The following is a 22,288-nucleotide window of genomic DNA, read 5'->3' on the forward strand; positions in this document are numbered from 1 at the left end:
GATTATTAGAATTTATGAGTTCGAAAAGCTGGTTAGAACTAAAAACGAACCAGTACAGCTCAATGTTGAGCTACCCTCGACATCAATTTTATCCGTTAATTTTAAAAATATAAAATTCTCTCATAAAATTTAATTATATTAAAAAAAAAAATAGAGCAATTTTATAATTTTCTACGAACTTCAAGGTAGGGGAGGGCAAAGTTTATGGATCTCTGTCCCCGACATAAACTACTGAAACGACGTCGTTTGGAGGAGTTACGTTGTTTCTGCGACTCGGAAATTTAGGGTCAACGGTAATTGTTTAATGTATTATTAAAATAAAAATGGATTAATTCAATTCAATTCAATGAAAAGGAATAAATATGGAGTTTAATTAAGAGTCTAATTAAGCATTAAATGTAAAGGAGTTTGATAAAATCACCGAGGTAAGGCAGCTGGCATAATTTGACTTTCGTGTTGTACACGTTGAAAAGTCAAAGAGTTTGGCGAAGGTGGGCCCCATACAAACCTAAGAGACAAATGAAAGGACAGAACACGTTGGCTATTACTTTAGTGTGAGGAGCTTCCAATTTTTCTTTTCCCACCTCATATTTTATGGATTTATTTAGATAATATGATTTTTTTTTATCCATTTTCATTATAAATAATAAATGTTCGTATGACTCGATTAACCCAACAACTCGAATTAAGATTAGATTATAAATATAAAAATATATATAGCTTAGGAAATTCGATTTGGTTCATATGTAACAAATTTAAAAACTGAATTCATAAGTCAACTATTATGAAAATTACAAATATTTAATATCTGTCACAAATGTCAGTGACTTGTGAATATTTGATATTCAGATTTTATTAATAATAAAAAAATTAACACGGGACTCGACTCAACCAAACCTAAAAATAAAGGTTTGAGTTGAGTTGAATTGTGAACGTTTACCGTTATTCAAATCACCAACCTAACTAATTCAAAAGTAGAATTGTTGACGGATTTTTCTCCAATCAACCTAATCGACTTATACACCGTTCCTAATTTTGGATTTTAAAACCAATTCAAACCTAATTTAATTAATTGAGAAATAATATGGACTAAAATGACACGTAGTCTAAAACCCATAAAAAAATTGAATTAAAAAAAGATATTTTTAATACAAAGTTTAAATATTAAATCGAAAGAATTGAGATATAAAGTTGGTAGCATGGACCATGAACAAAAATATATAAAATTATAAAATTATAGAATTTATTGGTAAAGATCCTAAATGGAACTATTCTCAATGGGTCGTTTTCATGATTAGGTCATTAAACGGCTTTCGTAATAATTATTATGGATGTATGGAGATTAACATTACTCAAACTATATATTAAAATTAAATTAAATTTTTTTTTTTAAATTATAGGACCAAATTGAAACAAAATTAAAATAATAATAATAATTTGTACTTATTTTCAATATATAGTATTAAACTGTTCCATATTTATTTAAATATCCATGCATGAAGTTGATAATTTATTTTATTTATAGCCACCCTAAAATAATGCAAAAAAAGATTCCACTAATCAATGTAAAACGCCAAAAAAGAAAAAGAAAAAAAGAAAAGAAAAAAAAAGGTCTACATCTTTATGAGTCGGTGGTAGGGGTGTACATTCAACCCGGCAACCCGACAACTCGGACCAACCCAATCCGAACTATAAGAGTTGGGTTGGGTTGGATTAGCATTTCGGGTAGAGTTGGGTTCATTTTTCTGAACCCGAACTGAATCGATTCGGTTTCGGGTTCATGGGCAAAACGCTCGGATTGACCCGAGCCAAATAAAATATATATAATTAATATGAAAATTCTTTCATATTAATAGGTTTGCCAGAATGGTACTGAAGGTTAGTTCGTGAACATTTACGCCTGAATTCGACGTAATTTAATTGTTATTTTTAATTTCTTTATTTTGTTTATATTATTTTATTATTTAATTTCTTTGTCTTTATTTTTTAAAATACTTTAATATTTGATACGCACATTAGAATAAACTATAACTAACTCATGATCTATATTTTTGTTACTTTAACCAATTCTAAAAAATGTCGGTATTTAGTTGTCTTTAGTTTTATGACAATATTGAACTATGTTAATTTGTTACCATTTTTGCTCGTTATTTTTTATTTTTTATTTTTATTTTTATTTTTTTTTTGTCAATAATTATAGATTGATTTGTGTTTGTTTGAGAACTTTTAATATATTTTATTTAAGATTGTATCCGAATTAATTATAGATTGTGGATAAATAAAACTTAAAAAAAAAATTTGACAACCCAATCCGAAAATAGAGGGTTGGGTTGGGTTGTGAAAAATTTTGGGTTGGGTTGGGTTACCAATCCAACCAACCCGAACTTTTGGGTTGGGTCAAAAAAATCCCCCAACCTGACCCAACCCGGACCATGTACACCCCTAGTCGGTGACCCTCAAGCGTATGACACCAAATGGGCTGAGCTTTGTTTCAAGCGTATGGCCTTGAAGATGGGCTGATCTCTCATGACACCAAATGGGCTCAGCGGTCGGTTAAATAAACATCTCTAATTAATCTTACTTATATGCTAAAGATCTTTTTAGACCTCTCTAATTGATAAAAAATTATATATGTATCTCCCAACTATCCTTTTCTCAAACTGAAGACTACTGAAGATTACTGAGCCTCCTTCTCATCTCGAACGTTCCAGAAACAATGATCAATTAAGTCTCTTATCAAAACATATTTCTCGTCATCTATCCACACTTATCAACACGTAGATTAAATAATTAAGGAGTCTTCGTGCGAAAAGATATCAAAAGATAATGCTATATAATATATTCATTAATAAACGTTGCTCTATATGTGTATCATGCCTACTTATGTGATAATATTGGGTATGCATTGTTTAACCATGGCTGCCCATGATTCCATCTTATAATATACAAATAAAGTAAGGTTTGCTTTTGGTATATGATTATAATTTTCTGATTCATGTGTGGACAAGTTCATGTATAAAACCTATCTTTTTTGCTTCACCAACCAACTTAAGGTGTAATTTAAGGCCATCCTCATCAAACTCATCATCATCAAATCTTCCCCAACTCATTTTAATTTACTTTGATTTTGTTAGTGGTCAACAAATTCTTCAATATAATGGAGAGATGAAGCTCAAATAAAATATTCTTTAACAATTTCAACTCATATTCGTCACTGAAAGACTCTATCGAGACAACGATGGATGTCAGAACGTAGGAGAAGTAGGATGGAAAACATGGACAGTAGTAAAAGTCGACAGCTCTCTTAGGGTTTCCTCGTCTTTAATCCTTGGAAAATAGGATCAAGTTGGTCCCCGTACACAACTTGATCATGTACAATCTCCCTTCAACCCTTCGGGTAATTTGCAGCAAAAGAAAGGAAAATTCATGGATCGATCCCATTTTCTCCACCGTAGGAACTACGAGATCACTCTAAGGATGTCTCTAGTATTCAAGGGTCGTAGACCAATCTTACTACTAGCGGTGGGCTTGGGCTATTACGAATGGTATTAGAGCCAGCACTTGGCAGTGTGGGAGGATGCTGACCTCCAAAGGGTGGATTGTGAGATCCCATATGGGTTGGAAAGGGGAGTATTAGAGCCAGCACCTGGCAGTGTGGGAGGATGCTCGCCCCCAAGGAGTGGATTGTGAGATCCCACATCCGTTAAAGAGGAGAACGAAACATTCTTTATAAGGGTGTGGAAACCTCTCCCTAACAAACACGTTTTAAAATCATCAAGCTGACGGCGATATGTAACGGGCTAAAACGGACAATATTTTCCAATAGTAGACTTGGACTATTACAAATTATGCAAAGTAATGAATGTGAAGTACTTTTACAGTTTCTCTCTCATATATTTAACCCGTTCGTCACACTGAATTAAACTATTAGTCACATTGTGATATCTTTATCGTTTGATGCCTCGCTCTCAAACGTCACTCAAACACGCACGTAAGTTGGTCTCTTTATAATATGAAGACGGGTTATTGGCCACATAATCATTATACCCATTAGCTCTTATGGTGGTATATAGAGATTAATAATAATAATAATAATAATACACCATACATTAAGATAAGCTATAAGTATTAGTTCTTTTTGTTCCACTAACCAACTCAATTAGGAAACTGTTAATTAAATCATAATCAACCCTCTCTCTTCTTTGTTAAATGACATTCAGTGGATTAGCTGCAGCTTGTTTAAAGATTCTTATCTATTAGAGCTTAGCCCCTCATTTTTAAAGAACAAACGTGATAGACATGCACTTGAATGATCATAATGGAAATGAAAAATAAAGCATATTTAATGCTTAACATTACAAAAGTGGTACCACTGGCTGCAAACCCTCTGATATTATATCCTGCAAAAACACGCAACGATTTAGAAAACGCTTAGAACGATGAATTATGATGTATCTAGCAAGAGAAAACGTTACGTACTCAATATATTCGACGTTGAGTTTGGCACTAGAGAGACGAGAGATGGCGGAGAAGGCCTCTTTAGACATGAGAAAGGAAGAGGGACATGGTGACTTAGGGCAAAAGTTCACGACTTGAACTTCGATGATGTCGGTCTTGCATGGGTGATTTCGACCGCTTAAACATCGTAATCTATATCGACGACCGCATGCAGCACCGTTGTCCCATAACCCTTCGTTGACTGCTACGAAGAAGTTGCCGGGTGGGAATTGATCGATGTTGTTTCCATTACATCGTGTGGCTGTAAGCACAAACACAAACAAAAACACAAGACTATTTATAAATTTAAGTTAACGTAGGATTGAATATGTACGAAGATAATGTCTTTTACTTACGTAGATATGGAGGGCCGTACGCTATGGCTGTGCCAATGTCTGCACGAGCGGTGGAAATGTGCTCGAAGACTAAGAAGAAGAGGAGAGCCATTGTTGTTGGCTTATTGTGTTGAAGAGCCATGAGTTAGCTTGATGTGATGAGTTGATATATGGTTGGGTTTAGGCATTGGATATGTATTTATAGTATGGTTTTGGGAGGAGGTTGTATTTGATTTTGATTTCATCACATGTGGGTTTGGGAAAAAGTTAGTGCTCCGAGTCACTTATCGAATGCAAATCCTAATCCTAGTGGGATCATATATTTTAATACATGATAGAACGGTATTAGTTTTTACAGCCAATCGAACGTCTAATTAAAAAATGAATAATCAAATGGTAATTAAACATCGTCAGTAGATATTGTCACTTTTTAAGTTTTGTCTTAAAACGTGTCTAATAAGAATGTTTCGTTCTCTGCGTGTTTGATACCATTTTACTGGGAGATGTTTATAAAAATAATTAAAAAAAAAAAAATTAAAAAGTTGGATAAATTTTAAATTAAATTTCATGGAATTTTTTATTTAATATTTTAATAGAATGAGAAATTGAAGAAATTGAGGAAATTGCTACCAAACAGAGGCCAATCTGCGGAGCGAATAAGGCAGGCAAAGGTACCTTAGTATTCCTCCATTAAAATATTTCCTTCGAATCCTTCAGCTTGGCCGCACTGTTTGGGTTGGTGAAAGACACAATTCATCTGCCTCTCTTCTATCTTTCCTTCTAGGTTTTTTCGATTTTCCATTTCTTCCTTCGAATTCGAGTTTACCCCCATCTTCCAAATCACAAATCCCTTCCCCCAACGCCACAAGTTCATGCGGCTTTGTTATAATATCTGTTCCTCGAATTTTCCGCTTTGAAAATGGATATTCTCGGTTGATTTGTTTCATTATTCGAGTACCCTTTTGAGAGTTTTTGAGGTTTCAAAAGGAGTGGGGGTTAATTCGTTCGTTAAGGGATTGATTTCTCGATTTTGATTTATGGGTAGGAAGGAAATTCGAGTTTTCGATGATAGAAATGATGGGTTCTTCACGGTTTCTGGTTTGGGATCTCAATGTCGTCTTCAGGATGAAACGTTTGTACCCGGTGGCTTATTCGCAAGCGTAGGGCAGATGGGAGTGGGCTTTGGAATTTCCCCAGATTCTACCAATCCTCGCAACAATGGCGGCAATAAACTTCCTTACGCCGATTTGTACATGAAGTACTTATCTTGGATGGAAGGTTTTTGGGTTCCTGGGGCTAATGAAGAGGAAGGGGTTGTGAAAAAGAAGAAGGTTGGGCTTAAATTGAAAGTTAAAGTTGCGAATCCTTCACTGAGGAGGCTGATGAGTGGCGCTGTTGCTGGGGCAGTGTCAAGGACCTGCGTGGCGCCATTGGAGACCATAAGGACACATCTAATGGTGGGGAGTAGTGGGAATTCTTCCACAGAAGTGTTTCATAATATCATGCAAACTGATGGGTGGAAGGGGCTTTTTAGGGGAAATTTTGTTAATATCATTCGTGTTGCACCTAGCAAGGCCATAGAGGTATTCTAATCTCTGATATATATACTTTGTTTTTCTGATTTTATTATGCTTAGTTGTTGGTGAGTGGGAGTTCATATCTCTGCATGCTTTATCCTTATCTGTTGCATTGGCGACTCACTTTTGGTAATGGCTTGTTCTTGTTCTTGTTTTGCTCATACTTTTCCTTGTTCGATTGATTCTACATGACTGTTTGGGATAGATTATTGAGGAAGAGGCTGTGGCTGAGGAGTCTTGGGAGCATTGAACTCTTATTTGTTCTTACGCCCTGATTGTATTACTAGTATCGATATGTTGTTTTGGTGCTTGTGAGGTCCCACATCGATTGGAGAAAGGGAACGAGTGCCAGTGAGGATGCTAGGCCCCGAAATGGGGTGGATTGTGAGATCCCACATCGGTTGAAGAGGGGAACGAAGCATTCTTTATAAGGGTGTGGAAACCTCTCCCTACCATACGCGTTTTAAAAAACTTGAGGGAAAGCTCGAAAGAGAAAGTTCAAAGAGGACAATAGTTGCTAATGGTGGGCTTGGGATGTTACATTGCTTGTGTCATATACCTGTGGTTGTGGGGTTATTGAATCACCTTGTTTGAATCCTACTTGATCTACCTGATATTGTTGAACCATAAAAAAGCATACTTCTGAAAAATGTAACATGTGTTTCATGCTGTTTCGAACAGTAATTTAAATTTCGTTTGCGATTCAAATTAGTGAAAAGTTCAGCCACGAACGACGTCGAAGCTGCTCGTAAGGTACCCATTTGATATCTTGAATGCCTAGTCTTGAAACTTTCTTCATCACTCCTTGTGCAGCTCTTTGTGTATGACACAGTCAACAAGAATCTGTCACCCAAACCTGGTGAGGCTCCAAAACTTCCCATTTCTGCCTCGTTTGTCGCTGGGGCCTGTGCAGGAGTTAGCTCAACGATATGCACGTATCCTCTCGAGCTACTCAAAACCCGATTGACGATACAGGTACTTACATAACTAGATTATATAAGCAAATATAAATCCTTTTTGGTATGAGATAGTGCTATATAGAGCTTTGTGAATGTTGCAGAGAGATGCATACAATGGTCTATTTGATGCATTCTTAAAAATACTTAGAGAAGAAGGGCCTGCCGAACTGTACAGAGGGCTTGCTCCCAGTCTGATTGGAGTGATTCCATATTCTGCAACTAATTATTTTGCATATGACACATTACGAAAGGCCTACCGGAAAATTTTTAAGCAAGAGAGAATTGGAAACATTGAAACGCTTTTAATTGGCTCGGCAGCTGGTGCCTTCTCGAGTAGCGTTACGTTCCCACTGGAAGTAGCGCGCAAGCAAATGCAGGTTGGAGCTCTGAGCGGGAGACAGGTTTATAAGAATGTCATCCATGCGCTTGTGAGCATATTCGAGAAAGAAGGCATGCCGGGGCTATTCAGAGGGCTTGGTCCTAGCTGCATGAAGTTGGTGCCTGCTGCTGGGATTTCTTTCATGTGCTATGAGGCGTGCAAGAGGATCCTTGTTGAGGACGATGGTGAAGAGTAGAGTCTCCTTTCTTTCATGGTATGTTACAGCAACCAATTCATGCTATGAACTAGAGAGGAAAAACAGTTTTGTTTTCTGTTCTTGTTTTTTTTTTCTTCCTGTTTTTTCTTTTGCGTTTCGTTTTGTTGGCTAAGATTCAGTTCAAGGATCCTTTTAGAAAGGCTAGTGCTGAATCTTTTGAACTATTTATTTTCATAATCTCTTATATCACACACTCTGTTCCATTTGTTTGAAGACTAAGTGACAATCTTTTAGTTCATACCTTGTTCTAGTCAAACATGTCCTGTTGTAATGTCCCGAGTTGTTGTAACAGTCGAAGCACATTGCTAACAGATATTGTTTACCTTAGTTTGTTACGTGTTGCTGACATATGTTAAAAAGAGATCTACACACCCTTATAAGAAATGTTTTGTTCCTCTCTCAAATCCATGTGAAATCTCACAATCCATCCCTCTTTGGAGTCCAATGTACTCGCTGGTACACCGCTCGGTGACTAGTTATGATATCATTTGTAAAAACTCAAGCCCACTACTAGTCTCTTAAGATCTGAGAGTTGTATCACTTTTACTATTCGAAACCCTTGAACAAAGACAGATTTTTCTTGAGGTTGGTCATTTTTACCATTCGAAACCCTTAAACAAAGACAGATTTTTCTTACAAGTTGGTCACTTTTACTGTTCAAAACCCTTAAACAAAGACAGATTTTTCTTACACGTTGGTCACTTTTACCGTTCAAAACCCCTAAACAAATACAGATTTTTCTTCAGGTTCGTTAGGATTCATGGATGGAGCCACAGCTCCAATTCATTAAAGAACAGGAACTTGGATGCGGTGAACAAAGGAATGGGTCATTCTAAAGAACGAATGTGTTTACTTGTCTATTACATACAGACAGAACATGTCCTAAACGACGAAACATGCATAGTATTTCAGCAGTAAAGTCGCTCTTCCATGAAACCACGTCGTGCTTTATACCTTAAGAACATACCGAACAAGACGATCTCAACGTTTCAAGTTTAAAGTTCGTTCTTGCAAAGGTTTGTTTCATGAAAGCCTCAAACATCTAAATACATCTCTACTTCACATCCTCACTCCCCACTTCTCCGACTTGCCGTTGTGTTCTTCAAAATCTACAATTCGCAATCAAATCGGTATGCGTTAAAACAAATTCGATACTCGTTCATCAAACGCTCATCGTTCTTCCAATCCTAAGGAAACCAACTTGAAATTATTAAGAATATAATTAGGGAATAAATAAAACGTACTTGTCTAAGCATCTGATTCTCATTCTGTAAAGTGGAAAGCCTTTCTTCAAGTTCTGAGTTCTTCTTCTCCAAATCCTTCACCCTTATCTCTAAGTCATTCAAATACGCCTTTTTCCTCTCCCTCGCTTGCTGTGCTGATACTCTATTTCTCAGCAATCTTTATTAAACATAACACAAATAGCTTCAAAACCTCAATAATCTATTCTAAAATAAATTATACAAAATATTAATTAATTAATTTTCACAATTAATTTTAAAAATTCTCCGTCATAATATTTAAATTAGATAATAAAAAGTCAACATTTAACAATATTAAAAAAAAAAAAAAAACTTAAATTCGAATATTTTTTTTATCCCTTATTTTATAAAATAATTATAAATTATCTATTGAAAATATAAATTATTAATTGAAACGTGAAAGTACCAAAACGACCCGCGTCTACCTCACCTCTTCAATCTCTTGCTCTCTTTGTCAGCCGGAGTTCTCCCTCTCTTCCTCTGACTCTCCCGAGAAACCTGAACCCGGTCCGGACCGGCCAACAAACCGGTCTCCCTGCCGGACGCCGATGTTCCGGCGGATTCGCCGCCTATCTCCGGCACTCTCCGGATCTCTTCATCACTCTCCATTCCTAAATTTCTCGCCCCATTCAGTCCCAACAAAACACCCATTCACACAAAATTACAGAAAAATCTGTAAATAAAAAAATCAAGAAGCTCGAAACAGAGACAGAAAGAACAGAAAGAAGATTAACCTTCTTTCACTTCGAGGTGAAGAGCAGAGCTGGACGATCTTTCACTGCTCGAAGGTAAAGAGCTAGCGGCGGCGGAACTCGTCGCTTGCTCCTGCATTTCTTCGTACAAACAGAGACAAGACCGGACAAATTTTTTTTTTTTTTTTTTTTTTTTTTTCAGATATTTTCTAGAATAGTGAGGGAGAAAGAGCGGGACATAATAAAAGCTTCACTCCGGAAATTAACTCAGAAAGCGGGGACAGAGGGATTCACGCCGTTGAATGTTTTTTCATCCAACGGCTCACAACATGCAAACGTGGAAGCGTTCTGGCCATGAGAAATTAGGGAAATCAAAGGTATTAGTTAAGGGAACGTGTAGGGTTGTAAGTCGTTGGATGGGATATACATCAGACGACCAGGATTGGATGTTGGGTGTAGGCTTGGGAGTTGGGAAGAAGCGTTTCGTACTCTTTAGAGGTGTTAAAACAGACCAGCCCAATACAACTCTTCAGGGCCCAATATGAGGCCCAGCCCATTCAACATTCTCTCTTCTCTCTTTCCAAATTCGGCCCAGCCCATTTAACATTCTCTCTTCTCTATTTCCAAACTCGGCCCAGCCCATTCATTATCTCTTCTCTGCTGTATGTATCATTTAATGTAATACTCGACCGTTCTAAACTTATAACTTAATCTTTTAACTTCGTAGCTAAGATACAAATGAATCATAATAATATCCATTTTTCGAAAAATAGGAAACACGAAAAAGAAAACGAGGGTTCCTAATTCTCTTTTTCAAATGTAAACAGGAAAATAAAAGGATGAGGAGCCAAATATCTTGACCCGTAGTTAAAGCCACTTTCCTCGACCTTCAAAAATAGAAAGGAATCTCGACATCTGTATCCATATAGAAAAGAAAAGGGGTTGGAAAAATAAAGCATAATGCTTTAGTAAAAAAGGTGTTATGACTTTAAATTGATATACTTGTAGTGATTAATCCTCTATCGGAGATATACATACATAGATATTTGGTGCTACATATCTTGTGATTTAAGAGAAATAGGAGAGGCACAGGTTGAAAAGAAAGTTGATGGACGAGAAGAGTGAGTGGAATAATTAGACATAGAGGACACAAGTTTCTCGTTGCCCTTTTGTTGTCTATGTTTATTCCTCCTCATCGTAATTTATGTTTGGCGCGCATTAGTAGTATTCGTATTCGTAGTTATCGGAAGCTTGCCTTATTAGTTCTTCCGCTTCCATACCTTCTCTTCTTACTCCACATATCTCTTCCATTCTTCCCTCATTTTCGGTCACCGCCAACATCTTCTTCCCTCAATTTGCAGACAAGGTAACCTTTAGTTGCATTTTGGTGCATTAAATTCATTTTTGCTTCGTTATTTTAGATCATTTTTAAAATATATAAGCATTACTCTTTATTCAAGGAGATTTTAAAACGAGGGATGGAAGCTCATCAAGCAAACGACATATCATACAATATGGCAGAAATTAGTGAAGGTGAACATAGTGAAGTTGAACAAGTTGAACAACCTTGTGGTGATGTTGTAATATCCATTAAAACAATGATGGAACAATTGCCTCCCACAAATTTAGAATGTAGTATCCATCGAGTTCCTAAATTGCTACGTAAGATGAATTATTCAGCCTATACCCCTCAAGTCGTTTCCGTAGGTCCATTTCACCATCGTAGGCGAAAGGATTTGATAGCCACAGAACAATATAAGCTTCGACGTTGTGTTGACTTTCTAAACCGTCTAGATAACAAGTTGAACTCATTGGAATTCCTTGTGAAAACGACTCAAAGTTGGGTGAAAGAAGCTCGAAATTACTATGCAGAACCCGTAATTATGAGTGACGAAGATTTTCATAAAATGATGCTTGTGGACGGTTGTTTCATAGTGGAGTTTTTGATACAACATTATGACTCAAATGTTTCCTCCCAAACGAAAAACCATTTAGATCTTTCCTTCCACCAAAGATATCATGAGATATATACTGATTTGGTTATGTTGGAAAATCAAGTCCCTTTCTTTGTTCTTCAACGTCTCTTCCATCTTATACCACAAAATAAAATCACCATCCCCTTTCTAACATTAACACATCAGTTTTTATTACCTAGACTTATTGCCAATTATTCTCTTTTTGATTCATCGTTGACAAAACCAAAGCACTTCGTCGATTTCTTAAGTTTCTACTTTGTCGTCGATAATAAAACTCTAAAGGACAACAAAAATAATCGTTGTCAGAGAACTCCTCCATCGATAACTGAACTTTATGAAGCTGGTGTCACCATTAAGAAAGCAAAAGAGGCCAAAAATATGATGGACATAAACTTCAAAAATGGGATTTTAACAATCCCACCTTTAGTTATTGATGATTTCTTCGAACCCATCATGCGAAATTTAATAGCATTTGAGCATTTTCCCTTGGGAAACAAGAGTAAGTGTATCCAATATATCGCATTCATGGATGATTTGATAAGCACAGAGAAAGACGTGAGTTTACTTGTGCAAGCTGAAATCATAATCAACGATATTGGAGGCAGTAATAAAGAAGTTTCAAAATTGTTCAACAATCTCTGCAAATTTGTTGAAGAGCGATGTGATGATCAGTTCAACGAGATTAGCAAAGATTTACGTGATCATTGTAATAAAAGATGGAACAAGGCGAAAGCTTCACTCAAGCATAACTATTTCAATACGCCATGGGCTGCTATCTCCTTCATTGCTGCAACTTTACTCATTATTCTTACTCTCCTACAAACTATATTCTCTGAGATATCAGCCTTTCCTTAAAACCCAAAGAAATCCATATAATATATGTACGTTTGTTTTAATTTTACTCCCTTTCTCCTTTTATCTTGTAACACCTTATATTTACTCGTGTTTTTTCAAATAAACATGTTATATTTATGTCTGTTACCAAGTAAAAAATAATCTTACTACCTCCATTATTGTTCGTCACATATTAATTTTCTTATCATCTTATTCTATGAGCTAAAACTTAATCTTTAACTTCATAACTAATATACAAATGGATCGTAATAATATTTATTTTTTAAAAAATGGAAACATGAAAAAAAAAAAAAAACGAGGGTTCCTAATTCTGTGTTTCAAATGTAAATAGGAAAATGAAAGGACGAGGAGCCAAATATCTTGACGTGTAGTTAAAGCCACTTTCCTCGACCTTCAAAAATGGGAAGGAATCACGACATGACATGCGTGTCCATATAGAAAAGAGAAGAAAAGAAAAGGGGTTAGAAAAATAAAGCATAATGCTTTAGTATAAAGGCGCTTTACAAATGGTTCTATGTTCAATATTGGATAACAAACTAGTTCTTAATTAATAAGACAACCATACCGATTTAGTTAAGTTATGATTTTAAATTGATATACTGGTAGCGATGAATCCTCTATCGGAGATATGCCTACGAAAACATTTGATGCTACATATCTTGACATTTCAGAGAAAGTTGATGAAAGAGAAGAGTGGGTGGAATAATTAGAAATAGAGGACCCGAGCTTGTCATTGCTCTTTCGTTGTCTATGTTTATTCCTCCTCATGATCGTTTATGTTCGATGCCCATTAGTAGTATTCGTGGTTATCGGAAGCTTGCCTTATTAATTCTTCCACTTCCATACCTTCTCTTCTTACTCCACACCTCTCTTCCAGTCTTCTCTCATTTTCGTTCACCACCAACATCTTCTTCTCTCGATTTGCAGACAAGGTAACCTTTTGTTGCATTAAATTCATTTTTGCTTCGTTATTTTAGATCATTTTAAAAATATATATGCATTACTCTTTATTCAAGGAAATTTAAAAACGTGGGATGGAAGCTCATCAAGCAAACGACATACTGTACAATATGGCAGAAATTAGTGAAGTTGAACAAGTTGAACAACCTTGCGGTGATGTTGTAATATGTATTAAAAAAATGATGGAACAACTTCCTCCCGCTAATTTCGAATGTAGTATCTATCGAGTTCCTAAATTGCTACGTAAAATGAATAATGCAGCCTATACCCCTCAAGTCATTTCCATAGGTCCATTTCACCATCGTCGAAAGGATTTGATAGCCACAGAACAATATAAGCTTCGACGTTGTGTTGACTTTCTAAACCGTCTAGATAACAAGATGAACTCGTTGGAGCTCCTTGTGAAAGCTACTCAAAATTGGGTGAAAAATGCTCGAAATTACTATGCCGAACCCATACATATGTGTGATAAAGATTTTCATAAAATGATGCTTGTGGATGGTTGTTTCATACTGGAGTTTTTGATACAACATTATGACCAATGCCTCTCAAATGTTTCCTCCGAAACCCAAAAATATTTAGATCTTTCCTTCCACCAAAGATATCATGAGATATATACTGATTTGGTTATGTTGGAAAATCAAGTCCCTTTCTTTGTTCTTCAATCTCTGTTCCATCTTATACCACACAATAAAACCTCCATCCCGTTTCTAACATTAACACGTGAGTTTTTATTACCTAGACTTGTTAATTATTCTCTTTTTGATTCATCGTTGACAAAACCAAAGCACTTCGTCGATTTCTTAAGTTTCTACTTTGTCGTCGATAATAAATCTCTAAAGGACAACAAAAATAATTATTGTCTGAGAACTCCTCCATCGATAACTGAACTTTATGAAGCTGGTGTCACCATTAAGAAAGCAAAAGGCGCCAGAAATATGATGGACATAAACTTCAAAAATGGGATTTTAACGATCCCACCTTTAATGATTGATGATTTCTTCGAACCCATCATGCGAAATTTGATAGCATTTGAGCATTTTCCCTTGGAAGACAAGAGCAAGTGTACCCAATATATCACATTCATGGATAAGTTGATAAGCACAGAGAAAGACGTGAGTTTACTTGTGCAAGCTGAAATCATAATCAACAATATTGGAGGCAGTGATAAAGAAGTTTCAAAATTGTTCAACAATCTCTGCAAATTTGTTGAAGAGCGATGTGATGATAAGTTCAACGAGATCAGCAAAGCTTTACGTGATCATTGTAATAAAAGATGGAACAAAGCGAAAGCTTCACTCAAGCATAACTATTTCAATACGCCATGGGCTGCTATCTCCTTCAGTGCTGCAACTTTACTCATTATTCTTACTCTCCTACAAACTATATTCTCTGCGATATCAGCCTTTCCCGAAAACTCAAAAAAATCCATATAATATATGTACGTTTCTTTTAATTTTACTCCCTTTCTCCTCTAATCTTGTAAATATTAACCTTATATTTACCTGTGTTTTTCAAATAAACATGGTATATTTATGTTCGTCACATGTTAATTTTCTTGTCATCTTACTCTATGAGCTAAAAATAGTTTTTTTTTTTTTTTTGAGCTAAACATTCTCTCTTATCTATTTCCAAATTGGGCCGAGCCCATTCAACATTCTATCTTCTCTGTTTCCAAATTGGGCCCAGCCCATTCAACATTCTCAATTCTCTGTTTCCAAATTCGGCCCAGCCCATTGCAACTTCAAACCTGCAGTAGACAACAGATCCTTCCCCATCTGTTTTTCTAATTAGACCGCCATTGCCAGATCCTCTTCCTTCCTTCACCCTCATCTGAACTTTCTTCTCGAGTTGTCAACAATGGCAACCTCCGCGCCATCGTCGACATCAACATCATCCACGGGTTGGATCACAAGTCTTTCTCCGGTTCGCATCTCGCATCTATTTCTTTCTAATCATACGTCAAATCCCTCTCTTCAGGTGTGTTTTCATTTTCTTTCCCCCTCTTTTTTTCGCACTCTGATAGTAGGAATGCTATTCGCATGTTTTATTAGCGTTAAAAAATTTGGATTGTATGAGAGCCATGCCTTGTCAGTATCACTCGCTTTGGCATCTGTATCTTCACTTGTTTGTTGCCGTTGTACACTGAATTTCTGTCCTATTTCATGCGACTTTGTATATGTTTGAATGGCTGGTTCTCGGAAAGAAGAATTGTAAAGATTGAATTTCTTTTAGCTTAACTGTTAGTCGTCATTTAACGCGATGTCACAGTAGGAAATTGGGGCTTAAATAACTATATCTTCATACAAGTAGTTTATGTGTTGAGTGTCGTGAATTTAAAACTAATTTGCGAGGAAACACCGGAAGGGAGTGTGTTGAAGAATGAGATGAAAAGATTGGATACCTTAAGTTTGTGCCATTTTTCTAAAGAAAATTTTCATTTGAACCTTCGATTTAATGCTTTACGCATTTCAAGTGCTTTCCACTGCTTGCGAATTAATGGCTATTCCTATTGAAAGAATAATGTATCATGGATCTAAGTCGTAGCAATTCCATACGTTTGGGTTTGGGATGTTTCCTTACCATCTCAGTTGAATCAAGAAAATCTTTTGGATTCATGAATACTTTTGGTTCATTCCCCATTTTGATTCATGAATCTATTGGATTCATATTGTTATAAAACGTAGAGTCAGTGTCATTTTGTATTTGCCTAGAGACAATTGAGAGGAATCTTGTAAGTGAGATTTTGTAGGGTGAGAAGGTAAGAGAAACACTTTGGTTATAGTTATTGGCTACGATCAATAGAGAATTTCTTCTCTCTTAACCATGTAAATCTTTGTCTTTTTGTTCATTTATTTTTGTGGATGTGTGAGTATGATCCATCTTGCTTCCGCTTCTGCTACAACATTAACTCCTTCATGTGATAATTTGTGAGGCCCTATCACTTGGTTATCAGAAGCTTGCCTTCTTGTTTCTTCCACTTCCAATACCTTCTCTTCTTACTCCACAACTCTTTTTCTTTCTTCTCTCATTTCGTTCACCACCAACATCTTCTTTCCATAGTTATTTGATAGAGTCTTCGTAACTAATAAAATTAAAAATTTTAATAAGACAAAATAATGGAGATTGAGAGATGTTTGGTATGTACCTAGTACTTAAAGGACATTTATGACATGCTAACCAGTTTAAATGAATTGTGATTGGAGAAGGAGAACCACAAGTTTGAAGGAAAAGTAGGAGGAAGAGTGACTCTTCAATGGTTTGAAATAGAGGACCCATCGTCTCATTGTCCTTTCTTTCCTCATCTTCATTTGCTACCGACACTTTCTTCCATCAATTTGCAGGGTACTTCTTCCTTTCTCTCTTTTTCTTTTCTTCCTTATTTATAAATTAGTTTCATTGAGTTGGGTTTGAAGCCCCAACCATGCCTATTCCTATGTATATTCCTTATTTAGTTAGATTTCTCTTTATTCAAGCAGATTTGAGAACGTGGATGTTTCCCATCAAATGGAAAATAGTTATATTAGATTTCATCAAGCAAACGACATATCTTACAATATGGTAGAAATTTTCGAGGTTGAAAAAATTTGTGGTAACGTTGTGATGTCCATAAGATACCGGCTGGAACAACTACCTCATGTTAATCTAGAATTTTAGCATCTATCGAGTTCCCAAACTGCTATGTGGGATGAATAATACAACCTATATTCCCAAATCATTTCCATCGGTCCACTTTACCATCGTAGTCGAAAGGATTTGATAGCCATAGAACGATATAAGCTTCAAGGTCTTAATAACTTTCTAATTCGTCTTAATGACAAGATGAAACATGAATAATTTGATAAACCTATTAGAGGTCCTTGTAACAATTACTCAACGTCGGCTAGAAGAAGATCGAAATTGTTACGGAGAACCTATAAATCTGAGTGACCAGGATTTTGTTGAAATGATGATTGTGGATGATTATGGCTCAACCAATTGCATTCTCTAAGATTCCAAACAATCTAGACTTTTTATTTGTAGGTCTTTTTTGGATTAAGTTCGAAAGTCAAATCCCTTTCTCCATATGTTCGACCTTATACTAGAAGATGCCTCCATCTCCTTTATACAACTTGCATACGTGTTTTTATAATATAGATTGGTACATAAATATGAACTTTCTTGTACCTCGTCGATAATACTGAAGCAATTCGTTGATTTCTTAAGCTTGTATTTTGTTGTTCCCCTGAGGTCTCCTGTGGACAACATTGATGAAATCAATTTTAATATTCCTCCATGGTAACTAGTTGCTTCGTTGATTTCTTAAGCTTGTATTTTGTTGATTTCTTAAGCTTGTATTTTGTTGTTCCCCTGAGGTCTCTTGTGGACAAGATTGATAAAACCAATTTTAATATTCCTCCATCGGTAACTAGGTAACTAAGCTTTGTGAGGCTGGTGTCAAATGTGTGATGAACATAAGCTTTGAAAGTGACGTTTTAGAAATTTCATCTTTATATATTGATGATAACGTTGAAACCATGATGTGAAATTTGATAGCATTTGAGCAACTTTCCTTAGCAAATGAGAGCAAGTGTATCCCATATATCATATTTATGAATTATTTAATAGGCATAGAGTCAGACTATGAATTTATTTATGAAAGCTGGAATCACAATCAAAGATATTGGAGGTAGTGATAAAGAAGTTTTAAAACGGTTTAACGATATCTGTAAATTTGCTAGAGTCCCAAACAATTACAACTTCAACGATATCAGTACTGCCAGCCTTAGATGAGCTAGGTAGTAGATGTTGGAACAAGGTGAAAGCTACACTCAAACATGACTATTTTTATACACTATGGGCTTTTATCTCCATTTTTTTTTTGCAATCTAGGTCATTTTTCTCACATATTATTGTGACATTGATTGTCTTACTTGACTCTTCTAAACTTATAACTTAATCTTTTAACTTTTATATACAAATGGATCATAATAAGATTTGTTTTTTGAAAAATGAGAAACATGAAAAAGAAAATGAGGAATGGAAAGGAAAGGAATCTCAATATATGTAGTTAAAGACGAATCTCAATAGATGTATGTCATGAAGAAATGGAAAAGAAACATGGGAAAAATGGGAAACACGAAAAATATCTTGGCTTGTATTTTAAGCCACTTTCCTCGACCTTTAAAAATTGGAAGGAATCTCAATATATGTATGTCATGAAGAAAAGAAAAGACAAGACAAGAAAAGGGGTTAGGAAAAATAAATCATAATGCTATAGTAAAAAAGTGCTTTACCAATGCTTCTCTGTTCAAATACTTAGATGATTTTAAATTGATATACTTGTAGCGATGAATCCTTTATCGGAGATATGTGTACGTAGACATTTGATGCGAGAGCCGTAAGTTTAAAAGAAAGTTGATGAAATAGAAGGGTGGGTGGAATAATTAGAATAGATGAGTGGGTGGAATAATTAGAAATAGAGGACCTGAGCTTGTCATTGCCCTAGCGTTGTCTATGTTTATTCCTCCTCATGATCATTTATGTTCGATGCCCATTAGTAGTATTCGTGGTTATCGGAAGCTTGCCTTATTAGTTCTTCCACTTCCATACCGTCTCTTCTTACTCCACACCTCTCTTACATTCTTCCCTCATTTTCGTTCATCACCAACATCTTCTTCCCTCAATTTGCGGACAAGGTAACCTTTCATTGCATTAAATTCATTTTGCTTCCTTATTTTAGATCATTTTTAAAATATATATGCATTACTCTTTATTCAAGGAGATTTAAAAACGTGGGATTGAAGCTCATTAAGCAAACGACATACTATGATATTGTAATATCCATTAAAAAAATTATGGAACAACTGCCTCCCACTAATGTAGAATGTAGTGTCTATCGAGTTCCTAAATTGGTATGTAAGATGAATAATGCAGCCTATACCCCTCAAGTCATTTTCATAGACCAATTTCATCATTGTAGTCGAAAGGATTAGATAGCCACAAAACAATATAAGTTTCAACATTGTGTTAACTTTCTAAACCGTCTAGATAACAAGATGAACTTATTGGAGTTCCGGGTGAAAACTACTCAAAGTTGGGTGAAAGAATCTTGCAGAACCCATAAACATGAGTGATGAAGATTTTCAAAATGATGCTTGTGGATAGTTGTTTCATAGTGGAGTTTTGGATACATCATGACCAATGCTTCTCAAATGTTTCCTCCAAAACACAAAACAATTTAGATCTTTCATATATATACTGATTTGATTTGGTTATTTGGTTATATTGGAAAATCAAGTCCCTTTCTTTGTTCTTCAAGGTCTGTTCCATTTTATACCACAAAATAAAACCTCCATCCCCTTTCTAACATTAACACTGGTTTTTACAACTTGAACTTGTTGTCAATTATTCTCTTTCTCATCCATTGTTGATAAAATCAAAGTAGTTAGTTGATTTCTTAAGCTTCTACTTTGTCATCCCTAACAAATCTCCAAGGGACAACAAAAATAATTATTGTCTGAGATCTCCTCCATCGATAATTTTACTTTGTGAAGCTAGTGTCACCATTAAGAAAGCAGAATACGCCATAAATATGATGGACATAAACTTCAAAAATAGAATTTTAACAATTCAAGTTGCTCGTAGAAACTGCTCAAACTTGGATGAAAGAAGCCTAAAATTGCTATGGAGAACCCATACTACTAGAATTTTTTAAAAATGATGTTTGTGGATGGATGTTTTGAACTAGAATTTTTTAAAAATGATGTTTGTGGATGGTTGTTTTGTAGTGGAGTTTTTAATACGATATTATGAAAAATACTACCCAAATGCACCATCAAACACTCAAAAATGTTTAGACCATTCCTTATACCCAAGAAACCACAAGATATATAATGATTTGATTAAGTTAGAAAATCAAATCCCTTTTTTCGTTCTTGAACGTCTATTCGACTTTATACCACATAATAGTATCCCGTCTCCTTTATGGGTGTTGCATCTATGTTTTTTCATCCTAAATTTGTAGATGATAATTCTCTTTGAAGTGACCGTTCTAAACACAAAATTGATACCACTTGTCTTTGTTTCTAGTGTCGTTGTTTCTCTGTAGTTCAAAATGGAGCTCTCCGTCCGTCCTAACACAAATGAGATCAATCAAGTAGAAATAGAAAATGAAACTGGTACTTCTGATCCAGTGGTAGTATCCATTAATCGTATTCTTCAACAACCTGTTTCATCCTATTCTTTAGAAGGTATCATTTACAAGGTTCCAGAACCTCTGCGCAGCATGAACTCAGAAGCTTATACCCCCACTGCCATCTCTATCGGCCCCTTTCACTCCGATAGAAAAGATCTTAAGGCTAATTCACTTAAACCCATATACCTTCGACACTTCCTTAATCTCGCTCACCTCTCCGTGAACACGATTGTAGAAACGGTCCAGACTTTGGAACAAAGAGCTCGCTGTTGTTACACAGAATTCATCGAGATGAGCAGGGATGAATTTGTGGAACTTCTCGTCTTCGATGCCTGTTTCGTGGTCATGCATCTCATCAGTTGGCAATACCCAAATTTGGATACCCCAAATGCGGCGAATTTATGGCAATCCTGGAATGAAATATTTCATGATCTGATGCTGCTTGAAAACCAACTTCCCTTCTTCCTTCTCCAATCTTTATACGACCTCTTCGCCCCCTCTCAACCTTTACTAGAACATAAGAGTTTCATTCAAATTGTTCAAGATTATTTCTCAGAACACAATAACCCAAAGTTGTTTTTTATTGATATCAAACTTCTTTCGGCTGACGACGTGAAACATTTTGTTGATTTAGTAAGAATGCCTAATACTCGTACGTATTCCCATGAAAAGTCCGACCAACGCCTATTGTGGCCACTAAATGCCACCGAGCTCCATGAATGCGGCGTTATTTTCAGGAGTGGGGATGGTATAGAATTTAATGACCAAGGTGGGTGTCTACAATTACCGCCAATCGAGATATACGACGATTTTGAAAAGCGTGTGAGGAACCTTATAGCTTATGAGCAATGCCATATTGGCGATGAGTTAAGGAACAGGGTGAGCAACTTTGCTGTGTTTATGCAGTGTTTGGTCCAGTCCGACCAAGACGTGAAATTGTTGATTGAGGGAGGGATCATAGAGAACTACTTGGGTGGTATCAATGAGGTTACTCAATTATTCAACAACCTCGGTAAGCACATCTTCATTGGAATCAACTACTACAATTCTGATTGCAAAAAAATGAAAGATTATTGCATGCGCCGCCATCATCGTTGGATGACGTCGTTGCGACGCAATTATTTCAGCACGCCATGGCTCTGTGCTTCCTCCATTGCAGCCATCCTCCTCCTTGCCCTCACTCTTATACAAACCATCCTGGCTGTATTCACTGGAGTCAAAGAACGTTCTTAATTGAATCTCATTCAAATGATGCTTTTCTCATTTTAGAATTCAGCAACTTCTCCAATTTTACTCTATGTTGAACTTCCCTCTATTAAATTTATATTTAACGCTCATACTATTTTTAGCTTGAGTGAGAACTCCATCTATTTGAGATCATATAATTATAAAAACAAAAACA

The 22,288-nt window shown here is 35.9% G+C and overlaps 6 protein-coding genes and 1 pseudogene across 7 annotated transcripts; 5 read left to right on the forward strand and 2 right to left on the reverse strand.

The window, feature by feature from the left end:
- Positions 1-4,255: 4,255 nt before the first annotated feature.
- On the reverse strand, positions 4,256-5,004 carry LOC111804866 (EG45-like domain containing protein). The gene is made up of 3 exons (XM_023689669.1): positions 4,854-5,004; positions 4,480-4,759; positions 4,256-4,400 (listed from the first exon to the last, which is right to left on the reverse strand). Exons 1-3 carry the CDS (start codon positions 4,972-4,974, stop codon positions 4,394-4,396), a joined length of 408 nt encoding a protein of 135 aa, XP_023545437.1. The 5' UTR covers positions 4,975-5,004; the 3' UTR covers positions 4,256-4,393.
- Positions 5,005-5,457: 453 nt separating this feature from the next.
- On the forward strand, positions 5,458-8,297 carry LOC111805774 (adenine nucleotide transporter BT1, chloroplastic/mitochondrial-like). Its single transcript, XM_023690997.1, has 3 exons — positions 5,458-6,415; positions 7,223-7,384; positions 7,470-8,297. Exons 1-3 carry the CDS (start codon positions 5,870-5,872, stop codon positions 7,941-7,943), a joined length of 1,182 nt encoding a protein of 393 aa, XP_023546765.1. The 5' UTR covers positions 5,458-5,869; the 3' UTR covers positions 7,944-8,297.
- Positions 8,298-8,718: 421 nt separating this feature from the next.
- LOC111805079 (transcription factor HY5-like) lies at positions 8,719-10,125 on the reverse strand. Its single transcript, XM_023689955.1, has 4 exons — positions 9,961-10,125; positions 9,657-9,837; positions 9,209-9,365; positions 8,719-9,073 (listed from the first exon to the last, which is right to left on the reverse strand). Exons 1-4 carry the CDS (start codon positions 10,055-10,057, stop codon positions 9,032-9,034), a joined length of 477 nt encoding a protein of 158 aa, XP_023545723.1. The 5' UTR covers positions 10,058-10,125; the 3' UTR covers positions 8,719-9,031.
- Positions 10,126-10,981: 856 nt separating this feature from the next.
- LOC111805324 (UPF0481 protein At3g47200-like) lies at positions 10,982-12,870 on the forward strand. Of its 2 annotated transcripts, none has more exons than XM_023690343.1 (2): positions 10,982-11,284; positions 11,382-12,870. In XM_023690343.1, exon 2 carries the CDS (start codon positions 11,397-11,399, stop codon positions 12,747-12,749), a length of 1,353 nt encoding a protein of 450 aa, XP_023546111.1. In that variant the 5' UTR covers positions 10,982-11,284; positions 11,382-11,396; the 3' UTR covers positions 12,750-12,870. The 2 variants fall into 2 exon arrangements, with proteins under 2 accessions (XP_023546111.1, XP_023546110.1); XM_023690342.1 differs by having other exon boundaries at positions 10,984-11,284; positions 11,379-12,870.
- An 817-nt stretch (positions 12,871-13,687) lies between these two features.
- On the forward strand, positions 13,688-15,249 carry LOC111805323 (UPF0481 protein At3g47200-like). Its single transcript, XM_023690340.1, has one exon. The coding sequence runs from the start codon at positions 13,784-13,786 to the stop codon at positions 15,143-15,145; it is 1,362 nt and encodes a 453-aa protein (XP_023546108.1). The 5' UTR covers positions 13,688-13,783; the 3' UTR covers positions 15,146-15,249.
- Positions 15,250-15,321: 72 nt separating this feature from the next.
- LOC111805481 (UPF0481 protein At3g47200-like) lies at positions 15,322-22,119 on the forward strand. The gene is made up of 2 exons (XM_023690586.1): positions 15,322-15,689; positions 20,781-22,119. The coding sequence occupies exon 2, from the start codon at positions 20,806-20,808 to the stop codon at positions 22,117-22,119; it is 1,314 nt and encodes a 437-aa protein (XP_023546354.1). The 5' UTR covers positions 15,322-15,689; positions 20,781-20,805.
- LOC111805480 lies at positions 15,570-18,482 on the forward strand (annotated as a pseudogene).
- Positions 22,120-22,288: the final 169 nt, after the last annotated feature.

Source organism: Cucurbita pepo, chromosome LG11 (assembly GCF_002806865.2).
Source record: "Cucurbita pepo subsp. pepo cultivar mu-cu-16 chromosome LG11, ASM280686v2, whole genome shotgun sequence".
In the NCBI taxonomy this organism is placed as follows: domain Eukaryota; kingdom Viridiplantae; phylum Streptophyta; class Magnoliopsida; order Cucurbitales; family Cucurbitaceae; genus Cucurbita; species Cucurbita pepo.